Source organism: Cardiocondyla obscurior, linkage group LG02 (assembly GCF_019399895.1).
Source record: "Cardiocondyla obscurior isolate alpha-2009 linkage group LG02, Cobs3.1, whole genome shotgun sequence".
Lineage (NCBI taxonomy): Eukaryota > Metazoa > Arthropoda > Insecta > Hymenoptera > Formicidae > Cardiocondyla > Cardiocondyla obscurior.
The window spans coordinates 8549249-8562810 of record NC_091865.1 but is presented as its reverse complement, the minus strand read 5'-3'; the positions used below and the strand labels follow the sequence as shown (position 1 = coordinate 8562810).

General features: G+C 41.4%; 1 protein-coding gene across 3 annotated transcripts in view; it reads right to left on the bottom strand.

Annotated features, from left to right (window-relative positions):
* Window positions 1-13562, bottom strand: part of Calpc (calpain C) — an 88125-nt gene that overhangs the window by 18870 nt on the left and 55693 nt on the right. The window contains exon 1 of one of the 3 annotated variants that reach the window (XM_070674332.1): window positions 6412-6850. The exons of 1 other annotated variant lie outside the window; for it this stretch is intronic. In XM_070674332.1, the coding sequence (XP_070530433.1) occupies window positions 6412-6420 (9 nt within the window). In that variant the 5' untranslated portion in view covers window positions 6421-6850. Of the gene's footprint in view, window positions 1-6411; window positions 6851-13562 lie in introns of those variants that run through there. One more of the 3 variants, XM_070674334.1, reaches the window with a different exon arrangement.

Sequence of the window (13562 nt, the reverse complement as noted above, 5' to 3'; positions counted from 1 at the left end):
CACCGAATCCTTTAATCGGTCAGTTAATTTTTACAAACGTAATCTTTCTAAGCAGCTTGCTCGTAAGTATTGCATAATTATTATTATTGTGAAAAAGAGTTAGTTTCTCGAATTATATGTTTGCACGTGTAAGAACACGCGAGTATTATATGCTCGCGCGGTGAATAAAAATAACTTAATGTGTAAAAACAAATGTATAGATATATCCACGCAAGTGCGCGGAGACCGTTGATGACTAATCGTATACTTTCTAGTGGTCAGAGAATTTTTACGCCAGGCTTGCATGTATGGCCTTGAGACTCGGGCGCATCCAAGCGGAGTACTCGCAGGGCGAAAAAGCGTACCTCCTCCGTCGTGACTCTGCAAACTGACGATGATCGTGCGGAAATACGAGAGCTTTTGCGTTCTTCCTGTCGCGATTCTTGACACGTCACTCTCCGTAAGAGCGTTTTAGACACCCGAGGTCTTACCGACGGGAAAAATTTGGCGTCGGTCACGTGTTCAAAGGCATGCTATTACGTTCACTTTGCAGTTTTGCACCGCAAAACGAGCAAGGTCGATTATTTGATCGGCGCGTTTATTCACCGACTGCCGAGACATGCAAATATAATTTTTTTTTTGTAAAATGCAGTTTTATACATACACATATTAACTATCTCGAATAATATAATAAGAGATTAGAAAATTATTCTCTTGACATTTATTTCATAAAAAGAAATTTTTTTTTTAATAATGCAAGTTAAATAATAAATTTATCAATGTTATTTCTTTGATGTAACAACCAGGCCGAGATGCATGTCTGTATAACGGTACTCAACAGCGAGCATTCTCGGTAACCTCATGAACTGCGACCCTAATTTCTTCCTCTCTATTAAAACTCGCTCTATTTTTTTTCCCTCTGCAATTATGCCGCCTCCGTAAATTCCGTTGCTTAGCTCATCAAACAGTTCCCTTATTATTACGTGGCACGAAATAAAATCATAAAAGTCCGCCGTTACAAATCAGAGGTATTCAACGCTTAATTTATCATTAATATAATTTCGTGGCATTTAAAATCTATCGCAAATGATACAAGAGTATTTATCAATCTTGGCAATTATTTAAAGTAAAGTACATATTAAATGAAAGCCTTCTAACCAATACGTATACGTTTGTATTTTTATCACGCCATTTGCTTGGGCAAACTAAAATCTATTTGTAAAAATCACGTATCTGTATTATATGTATATATTTAAAAAGTGATGAAGCGATAACAAGATTTAAATAAAATATAGAATAAATAATTTTATACTTGAGCGTAACAAGTTATATTAAGCTTCCGAGTATCTTTCGTTGAATCTTTATTGTTGCTGGCGCGGTGGTATTTCAAGGTGCGTTTACGACTGCGAATAAAACCGAGCGCTCGCGTTGGTTCCGTACTACCAGCACAAAGCGAAACAGGAAAATGACGGTAATTTCGATTACGCATAATTTGTCGGATCCTGCTGGATACACTGTCTCTCGGCAAAAGCACTTTCTCTCTCCTCGAGCCGAAGCACTTCTTGTTCTTATGAGAACTACCTACTCACTGCAATTCGAAACGGTGTACCGATGTAGTTGCACTTTTTTTTTTTTAGTATCTCGAGTTACTTGAAAGCGAGGACCTTACAATAATGTCTCGCCTTCGTGTCACCTCGGATAATCGCTCCGATCGATTTTCCTTCCGATCGAGCAGTCTCGCGAATGGTTTTGGATAATTGACAGTCCACGAGTAGCGATTTCCCTACCGGATATTCAAGGCATGACACTTCCGCGACGCCAGATTCAGCATTTTCACTCGGTGCGAGAAACTTAGAAAGTTGCCACCTAGCGTATTCTAATGCCCGGTAGTACTGAAAATCGGGCGAACGGGCGAAGACCTCGTTAATCTTTTTGAAGCGAGAGAACTTTGTAAATGTCGAACTTATTGGACGGAAATTAATCATTTAAATTGGAAATTTTTACCAGTAAGTTCCTAGCGGAAGAAAGTTTCTGAATAAAATATAAAGTAATAGGTAGTATATGCATTAATTACAAGGAAAATGTTTTAGTGTCTTCCTTATATTAATATAATTTCTTAATTTAAAGTAAATCTTCGTAATCATTACCAAAATTTAATATAAAAATTATTCCTCTATTTCCAATAATACACATATAATTAATAGATAAATAATAATTATAAAACCAATCTAGTAAGAGTGTATTAAATTATTACAAATTTATCATTGCGGCACATTATTTAGTTACAACTAGCATCAATGATTATATAAGACTTCGTTTAAGCGCGTTTCTAACGGCATAATTATACATTGACATCGAAAGTGAGTTTACTTGTAAGCACTCTTAATCAACGTAACGTGACAGCAAAGTACGTAATGTACAAAGAGTGTTTGAAATCTGTTTAAACTTTCATCCGTGCTACACTTTCGTGTAAAATTTCTTCAATTAACGAGAATTGATTATACTAATTTATCTCGTTTAAAGACCCAAGCTATATAATTCTGTTAATTGTAGAGAATTTCGAGATCCTTGAAAATTCAGGGATTCTTTTTAATTATTTTTTGTAGTGCCTTCAATATTGACAATCCTTCAAGCCCTTTCGCTCAAAGTAGTTCATCTCGTAATACTTTGCACGGGGGTCTTTCATTTGCGATCCCTTCGCACGATAATCGGACAACCTGCAAGCAGCCGCTCGTGCTCCCACTCCCTTGACAAATGCCGGAAATTTGTGCAAGCGCCTTAACGTTATCACCCGGTCGATCGAGGTACGCGACTCTTGATTTTCCACGCGTGTCTATTACCTTGCCACGGTCTACAATTCTTATACATATATGTGCTTCCACACTAAGCCCGACGTACCGATGACGAGGCCTTTCCTCAAGTTATTTAAGTTCAAATACTTTTCGCCGTCAGGGAAGCAGCAGATTGAACGTCACGCGCGAATTATTTATTGTTTCACTTAAACTAACGCTTCCGCAAATCGATTTTAAGGCTGAAACTAGTTTACAGTCCAGTTTTCCTTTTTAGCACACTTCCAGCCTCCGTTTGAAACGGTCGGGCGTAATCGGATGCAAACGATAAAGCAATTATTTATGAGAAACAAATTACGCCGGGCAACGCGAACGCTATCCGTGATACTTGCGAGAGGTCGTAAATCATTTGTTTTCTTCGAAATACACGGCCGCTTAATTCCATTTCGCCAGTTTCGCTTTGCGAACGGATTCACGTATATTCCGGGCATCATAATATTCTCCAGCTGACACTAATTTCATCCCGAACAGATACTGATTTACGGGGGAGACTCGCCCAACGAGTTAAGTTTCCTCGCCAAGGGATCGCTTATTGTTAGTTGTTTTTCTGATGTACCTGGCGGGGTTACCGCTCTCTTCGCGATCACGCTCGAACTCTTCACCGTGGTTCCTGAATCGCAGAGCTTCCCTCAAGTCTACAATTGACTCCCTCGACCCTGAACGATTCTCGTGTTCCGAGAAACACTTTCCTCAGACGGTTGGAAATCGGTGACTAATAATTTCCGCAAGTTAACGGATTTATCAGTGTATCTAAATTGATTCATCATGTTTCAGTTATACGTTTAAGATCTTACGGTACGTCCAAAGAAAAAAAAAAAATACTTATCTGTACTATCTCACAAACAAATCTTTAATTTTTCGCGTATATGATAAGACGAATCAAATTGTCATTATTCGATATTACTCAACATGATTAATAACGTGTACCACGCTGTTTCTCGTAGAGAAAATCTACTGGAAAAAAATCTATTTAATTAATCACTTATTATTTTAAGAACTAAATTTCTTATTTTTTGATATTTTTTTTGTCGGTTAGGGTGAGAGAAAACGAGTAAGAATCCCTCAATGTCCTTGAGTTTGCCTTGAGTTCATCGTATTCCTCTCTACTTTATTCTACGCTTCGAATTGCAATTTCTTCTCGTCCTCGCATCAAGCACTCACATCAAATTATTTTCATTAAGATAAATTCAGCAAATAAACCGCACGAACTCAGGATCCGAAGATGCAACGATCCCTACGGAGTTTGAAGTATAATTATCCGCGTTTAATGCGAATGATAAGAAACGATACGAGTCTTGCAAATTCAACGTCTACAAAAATGTACATTAAATTTTTATACCGTGGCGAGGTAAAATTATTATAAATACTATTAATGACACGATCTACCAAGAAAGCTGCAACGCCTACTCGAAAATTTAAAGCTAGAGCCTCACAGCCCGACGTGTACAAAGGCCGTATGCGATATGCGACTAATGTATTGCGGATTAATAAATCTGTAGGCGACGCAGCGCGTTCCTTCGTATCTCGTATTTCAGTTGAGCATACAGAAAACGAGAAAAAGAAAAAAAAAAGAGAGAGAGAAAGACATTTGAGAATGGTAAGTATTCTGAATGTCAACGCAGCTGCAGCTCTTTATCCCAAGATATTTCGAACGTAATTTCACTTCCATTTCAGCTTCATTAACTAAAACTACTTTGTGTAGAAATTCGTGACGGGCGCGCGAGTACGCGCACGTGTACGTATGTGTCGGTGCACGTTAACGTTAAACATCAGTCTCTCCCATCGATACTTTTGTACGTGCAATGTCTACGCCGTTCGTAATTTGTGTGTTTCGAGGTCGCGGAGAGAAGACCCGGTTTCGCAGAGAATCTCGTAGCGGTGGAGAGGTAGAAACGCGCCGGTCGACTTCGAGGTTCCTCGACCATGTAAGACCAGAAGGAACAGGTGAACAGGTCGTCTTTTCTCTCTGTCTCTCCCTCACCCCCCTCCTTCTTTCGGCCTTTTTGCTGTTTTATGTAGCAGTCTGCATTATCTTTCGATGTAAATTTTGTTGCTGCGAAAGTGCAGCGAGCGGCTAATGTAAATTCGTGACGTCAATGTACCGATTGCTGGGGTAGTGTGTAATTGATTCGGTCAGATGCCGTAATTATACAAGGGAAATACGTCGAGTGAAACGAGAAAACATTACAACTGAGAAACGTAGACATTATTTTAAGAATATATTATTATATTTCTCTTATGTTTTTCTTTTAATCGAGATTCAATACCCGACAGAGATTTTTAAGAGTTTTAGGAAAGAAAAATAATCACCGGAGTTGTACGTTACGAAAGAAAGATATCTTAATCGTCTTCCCTTTCTACGATGTAAGATTTTTGGACAGTGAAAACACCGCGACCCACAGATTATACTACACGGATGTTCGCTTATAAGGTAAGGATGACTGACCTAAGTTAATGGACTTCAAAACGGAGTTTGAAGATGTAGGTAGGGTTTTTTGCGGTTTATGGGTGACGCATTCGAAAGTAAAAATTCTTCAGGGCCGTATAGATTCTTTCGTAATAGTAATATCCTCAGTACGCCGGTAACATCGGAGTAATCTATGGTTAAGTGCTAACTAAAATTACGGAGTTGACTCACCCGTAATTACCGAGACAGGAAAAAAAAAATATGCCGTGAAAATTTATATTAATTAAAAGGTATTGCCTTCATCTGACATCAAGATTTCTTACAGTAAGGAAAAAAAAAAAAAAAAAAACTACTAATGTTTCGCTACCTTAATACTTGTCTTCGCACTCGAATTACTATTCGTGTACACGTGCCACGCGTGTCCAACGATTTCCATTTCACTTATAGTTGGATTCGGCGCAAACAGAATGAGATGACTTTCTCGCAAAGAAATCATTCTAGTCACATAGTGCGCCGCACCTTGCTAGAAATTCCGTAGTAAAATATCGACGAACACGAAGAGATGTAGGCAGATGAAGAAGGCTCTCGTAAGAGAAGATGAAACTACCATTGTATACGAGCAAAAAAAATGTAGGCCATCGTAATTTCGAAATACTGTCTAGATAAATTATTAAACTCGTAAATAAAGAGAACGCCTCTGAGCCATTAACGTTTTAAAATTAAAAATTTCCGTATTATATGTAACATTGTATCAATTCGAATGTACAATATTAACTATAATCTACAACTAATTTTTACAGATAATTATAAGCAAAATTTGTTTTCTCCATATAAATAATTGTGTAATTGGTTTCGATGAAATATTCAAGATTACATAAAATACATAATTATTTTATAATTGAAATATATCGGTATAATTATGTATTTTTGTTTTCTTAATTACAAAAAATTTTTTTTTTATATTAATATTAATAACACGCTAGCAAAATAAAATTTAAAAAACAACGAGAATTATGCCTCTTAAAATTTACGCCTTTATTTAAAAATACCTCGATTTATTAATTATTAATAAAAATTAATTCAAGATCACGTGACCGAGTGAGAAAGTTAGAGGCTTAAATACATTAATAAGTACTCCTCATCGCGTACCTACTTTTAACTTAACGCGATACTCACGTTAACCATTCGTAGTCAGGTTTCTTCAGCTTCTCGTGGAATATCGCCTCGAGTCAGCGAGAACTCGCTCGAGTATTTCTCTCGAGCCCTCACGTAGCCGACACTTTATCACTCGGAAAAAAGCGTCTTCATCTAACACTCGATATCGAGACACTCCGCGCACTTACTCTTAAGTTCGCGCTTACCAGCTCGCTCCGGAGGGGCCCGTAAGTCGCATGGACGATCGCGTATCTCGTCGCGGAACGTGAGCAGGAGGTGCCGCGCCGTCGGGACTTCCGCCAGACAAATGTAGAAAACAATCGGATCGGTTACTGGGAGTACGAGCCGAGGCGCGAGAGAGCGCGGCCCCGCGAACGGAGCTGCTCTTCTGGTACCGACTGACTACAACCGACTGGCTGAATTGGTGACTGACTCTCTGCGCCGGCTACCCGCGCCATGGACTGCCACTCGAGGATTCGAAGCCGATCACCACCGTCCTGGCCAGCCTTCCTCCTCCTTTTCTGACCGTCGAGTATACCTCCGGTGATCCTCTCTCTTTTCCTCTCCCTCTTCTACTCGCGAGCGACCGCCGTCGCCGTCTCTTTCCTTCGGCAAGGAAAGAAGCCGAGTGCCGTTTAAACGGCTAGAGCATGATATATTTACAGAAGATAATTACTTCGTCTATGCAATCAGCTGACGGAGATTTTAATGCATCGACATATTACGCAATAAAAAATGTTACACGTTTCTCTTCCGGAAAGTTTTTTAAATTTATCGAGTAATTGATTAAAATCATTAGTGCTGGCTGATTTATATAAATATTTCAAAATTTTTATTTTTCTATCATTATTCCAAAGTGGTGTAAATATTTTAATTAAATTCCCCCCTTTTTGTATCTCTTATCGCTGTAATTTACTCGTATCGTTCCTCAAGATAAAAGCGATAGATTGATATCTCTTGGAGTTAATTGATGGAATTCTTGAAAGAGCTCTAAACGATCCGAAAAACAATATATCGCACGGGCGATCACTGACGATGCCAAATCTGTTCCCTGCGATAACGTAATTTCCATCTATCGAAGCCGTGGAAGCAGGACGGTTTCGTTTCGGTCGCGAAGTGGAAAGTGTGCGAGAGAGGAGCAGGAGGGAAACGACTGAGGAACACAAGAAACCGATCTCCAGGAGAGCGACGGAGAGACTCGATCGTAGCTCGGAGGTATAGCGTTCTGGTGAAAGCTTGTACACGTTGACTTTACTCGAAAGGTTCACTCAGGCCTCATGCCAGAAACTGTTCTCGAATGTTGCAACCGATTTCTTTAAAATTGCTTTTGTAGAATTTAGAAGATGTCTTTCCACTTTTATCATTTTATAATACAAAATATTAAGATTATAAATTTTCAGCAGTACTTGCTACTCTTTATAATTTCTCTTTTTTTATATTTTTATTATAATGCAAATAATTAACCCTTTTTTTAATCTACAACACTTTTATTTTGTACTTTTAATGTCATATTTTCGAAATAGCTGCTGCAATTCGAAAAAGATTTTAGTTCTGGCTGTAATTAATGTAATTACTGTAAATATCATTGTGTTCAACAATCAATTAAACAGAATGTATTTTTTAAATAAATTTCTTATCTCAAATTATTTTATTGTAGTAATAATAATTAAAAAATTTATTACAAATTAAAAGTAACAAAAAATGTTAAAATTATTTACCGAGTTTTGTACCTGTGCAATAAATTCAGAACAACGAAAACTACATTTTCAGAATCCGATAAATGCAAAACTGCTGTGAGATATCAGCTGTTGTTAGCTTCAACAAGGAAGGTATACTTTGCCGACATCTGACGAATGTACCTGAACTAAAAGCCATTTCAACAGCTGAAATGAAAGGTCTTCAGGGTCTGAGGTATCGCTGATAAAGCAAAATTAAATAATACTTGACATTTACATTTAATTATTGCATATTTCTATACATATATAACATATTTAAATCCGACATTCTTCTAAATTCACCTGAATTTAATTACTCATACCTTATACAAGCAACATATAGAGGAATACCAGGTTCTAAACACGACTGAAAGATGGCAACTCCGTGTCAATTCAAACAAGATCCATTATAAAACTTCCAATACTATTATTAAAAAAAAAATAAAATAAAAATAAAAAAAACATTATAACTCTCGTAATTACAAAAATCTCTTTCCTTCCTTTAATTTTCGATTGCCTTAAAACTTTCTCTGTAAACGTTCAACAATCGGAGGCTTGTAAAACCACGCAGCAAATTATCCCAGGGATACTTCTGATGAATAATCAGCTCGAGAGCCGTCCAATTGTAATTTAAAGCGACGGACGCTAACTCGACTAACGGTTCGAGAAACGGCTCTTTTGGCAACGCGCGCGTCCGCGCTGTGGAATTTCACGAGTATCCCACGCGAAAATTCGTCGTGATCGTAACGCGCTAACGCGCCAGTCCAGCCCGTACCTTTACGATCGGTAACGCGTTGCTTCTCATTAACGTGTAATTTATTCAAGAGAAATACGGAGAGGCGGCCGCTGGCCGTTTGCCACCCGTGGGGTCTCAATGGCTCGCGGGTTCGGTTCCGAGGAGCCTGGCACTCGTGGGAGAACTCATGTAGACGGGAAAAAAAAATTCATAAGATTCTGGAGATCGTTGCCGAGATAACCGGCCATACTGACGGAAACTCATGGAACACGATAATCCAACTTGACGTTCGTTATCTTCACGATTATTTGGACTCCCCGTTACAGCTCCCACTGTGCGGTTCTCGGTGCGCGCACGTCCAATTAATAATCTTCTAATTCCTCGTCGGGCCTACTGAACGCTTCTGTCGCTAGATATTCAGTTGATTATCGTGTTATCCCGCTCCAAAAAATACGCGAGGCGTATATCGATAAACTCTAACGAGCGCGAGGAGTTGTAAGTTAATTATAAACGAGCCTGCTTTCCTCTCAAACTTTATTACATATTAATTTGCTATTTCCGTTAATTGACAAATTTACCATCTTAGAATACGAGTATTCTCTTCTGTTTCGGGACTTCGATTCTCGATTCGGTGTCCCGCTTTCTCCTAATAATAATTCGTACCGATTACGGCGACGCAGCGTACGAACAAAGTAGCTCTTTTTACGCCCGTAAGATCTTAACCCTCCGCCTGTAAACGATCCCAGAAGTGCCGCTCCCGCGCGCGGAAAGAATTTAACGCGTATACTCTCGCGCGTCGCGCGCGGACCGCAGGCGCGTCCCCATTATCTTCGGGCGTGCCAAAGAGGATGGCCTCCGGCGGTTCTCACCGGGCAGGAGACGAGACAACGGTAAGCGGGGTATATGACGGTGCGTACACACTTCAGGAACAGTTATATTCGCGCGGCGTACCAACGACCCTTATTTATGTCGTCGCCGCGACCGTCGTCGTCGGCAGACCCTAACGCCGCTCGTCCTCCTGCGCCCTTTTCTCGCCCTCCTTGTTCTTCGGCGGGTCCCTCTCGCAACCGCATTATCGGGCGGGCAACGTGCTTTTACGGTCGGCGTATATCAATGGCCGGCCTAAAGGAAGATCCATGGAATGGCGACGCTGGCAGGTAGAGCTTGTCGCAGGATGGTACGGTAAGGTTGGGAAAGAGGGGAAAGGCCCGTGACAATGCCCGGGATATAAAAACTTGCGTAAAGCTGTCCCACTTACGTGGGACCCCGCGGGATCCGGCCCGCCCGTGCTGAATGGGGCGCAATAACCTTTTATTTATCGACGGCTTAAACAGCGAGAGACCTTTTCGCGTTTCGAAATTGAAGATCCGCGCTCGAAGATCGAGAATGTCTTTCGGACGTACGAGACTGCGAGCCGAGTGAAAATCGTCTTCCTCTCGGCCGATTCAATTACACGACTTAATAGCGTGCTCGATCGCTTTGTGCGATTTCTGCTGTGCCACCATTATCGCGCCCTTTTTTAATTACATGCTCAATTACGTTGGGTATTTCGCTCAGATTCGGAACGATTCCGCGGCGTCGTTTGTGCCGAGGAACATTTTCAAACGTAAAAATCCGCGGCCGATGCCCTTGCATCGCGTTAATTTGGAATCACTTGATATCCTTAGAGATTTATACTATTGTTTGTTATTATTAAAAAATTGACCGAGTAATAAATAAGATGCAAAAAATATAATATAATAATTACAGACTTAAAAAAAAAAATTTTAATGCAATCACCAGGAGAAAACTTCCCGGATATTCTGTATATTTCTGTAACCAAGTACGTAGTTACTCCGATTTCTTGACCTAATCACGATAACGACCGTACGTCAACCGGTGCGCTACTAAATCACGCGTTATTACGACACGTAATATTTACGATGCGCGACGCGATCCGTATAGCGTTGCATTTACATGATGTAGACAACGGCGTGGATTGACTCGCCGACATAGATCCGGCGCGGCTGATGAGCAGCTTCGGACCGCTCGCTTTAAAAGCAGAACCCGGGCTAAAGGGTGGGTGTGTACGCCGTGGACGATCTTGAAGCGCACCGCGCCTATCTCGAAAGAAGAAGGGGGCCTACCTTTTCCAGGAGGACCGCAGCCCTGGGCCCCAAATTCCTGCTCGACTATTACATGCTAAAGAAAAAGCGGAGAGACAGAGAGCGAGAGAGAGAGAGAAAGAAAGGGTCGAAACACAGGGCTCTCTGCCACACGAGCGCGTTCTCTCCATTAGAATTACAAATATACGTGCCACACGGCACGCGCCCTGGGCGCTGAACTTCGTCGTAGCTTAATGTCAGGCATTTCGCGAGAAATTCATCACAGGCCCCGCGGCCTCGAGGCGAGAGCGAGTCTTCTCTTTACAACCGTTTCACGACTCCGAGGAAGGAAGGGACTGAGAGCTCGCGCTCTTAGAGCCGCGAGACGCCAAGTCGCAGACGCCAGATGGTGGAGCCCGTTTTCGCGCTGTTTTTCTTTTTCTTTTTTTTTTTTTTTTATAAATTACAGAGCACTCTGCCGGGTCGCGGTACGCCACCGCACGAATCCGCCGAATGCATCGAGAAAGCGCCATCGATTCACCGATGCGCACGCTAGACTTTTGTATAAGAACCGAGAACTAGCCACAAGGACTACCGTTGGTGTATGTATAAATGCACGTGATTGCTTCTATTAAAGATCTGAGAAGATTGCGCGATTAATTCCCCTGAAATTACAGGGTTTGACAAGGATGGGTGTGTGCGAACTAAAATCGACGATTCATATATGCGGCAACCCGATAATTACGATAGCGAGGCACGCAGCGTCTATTAGCGGAGATTCAGAAAATGTATAACGGTATCTCGCACACACAGCGCGTTCTCTATCTATTGCTACTTTGTAGATGCATTGAAACGTGTTAAGCGCAGATGGATTCACCCGCAGAGAAAAAAAAAAAAAAAAAAATTAAGCAAAAAAATCAAATCACTTTTGAAGATAGAGATCTTCACGGTATTTTAATTTCATCCGCGATGTTTTTATGTGAACGCTATTTTAGGAGACGAAATATCGAGTAGATCCCACGGATAAAACGAAACGTCGATCCCATCGATGAGAAGTACTAACGTGTACACGCGTAATCGCGCGGCCAGTGTATCCAGCCGCATTACACTTTCGAATTTGTGTACTTTCCCATAAGGGGGGTAGAAGTGCGCGGTGAAAGGAACAGGACAACGCTCTTCATGCATGAACTCCTCTCTGTTCGAAATATCGCGCGCCGAAATCAGCAAATAACGACGGTATCGGTGGAAAAAAAAAAAAAAAAAAATGGTAACAACGACGTCGCGCTGTCGATTTACGATGCGATAGATCTCTGCCGCCGGTTACGAAAGATCCACGAGTACGCCCTCATCGTTCTTGCGATCTGAAGGGAAGGGAAAGCACAAAATTCCACCGCGACCCGCAGGCTCGAGTGACTAGATGTTTCGCGCGAGATTCCCTTCGGGAGCTGCCGGCGGCGAAAAATTGTTATCATTCTTACGCCGGCACGATAAGGCCCCTATTTGCGGTTCCCACGCCCGCTCATGCACGGCCCCGTGTACACACGTGGATTTTTCGACGCTCTCTCGCGCTATCGCCCGCGCCGCACTTATCGCGATAACCGACGCCGCCGCACAAGAGACGCCAGACTACGTCGACGGAGACGATCGCTAATTCTCTCCCTTCATCGTCTTTAGCTAACGCAGTGGTTCTCAGCAATGCGCGCAAAAAAAAATTAATAACAGCCTTTATCACCTATCAAGAGAAAATTTTTACAAGACAAAGTTTCATTAATAAGTCTAACAATAAGCGCGCGTTTACTTATCGTGTTTACTACCGAAGCTTATTTAACATCTCTTTCACGCTTGTCTGATATCGTTCGTTAACGAGGCATCGGAGGTTTCCCCTAAAATTATTCCAAGCAAGCAAAGGCGGAAATCCGGATGCCGGGATAGAGAAGAAGGTTATGCCGCGGAGTTACAATTAAGGCCGAGACACGTGGAGACGTCCTGATAAAACCGTAATAAATTTATCACCTCCCGATAATGTTTCTCGTACATGACAAACGCAACCCTGTGTGAATCAACCTTGAAGGTGGCGGTCTCGAGCCGGTTGCCTCACGGAGGACGATCGTTAACAAGCAAAAGAAGCATGCGAATGCAACTAAGACTTAATTAGTCGGACAGAGGCCGGTCCAGAATATCCCACGTCGTTACGACAAAATCATTTGTGGACCGTTGCTTCTCGAGAGCTCTCTCGTCTATCGGACGCGTATACGATTCGGCCCGACGCAACGATTTAATTACCGGTGTCTTACGTCCCCTGTCTTCTCCGTGCACCGGCGCTCGCCTTCGATAATTAATCGACCGCTTAATTGATTAATCGACTAATGGCCAAGGATGATCAAGCGTACCTAGACGCATACGTGTACATACATCCGCCCTGGTAATGGAGCTGTCGTGAATCTCAAATTAAAATTCTTTTTTATCTCTCTTGAATAACAAACAATGCGACAGAAATACAAAAGCCGCTCGACGACGTTTGTCGTACGTAATCTATAAACGAGAACGTTAAAAGTTTATTTATATTGCGACGAAAACAATGAACGTTTTAATAGCGGAATCTAGGTGAATCAATAAAATGCACACAGTATAAAGTAT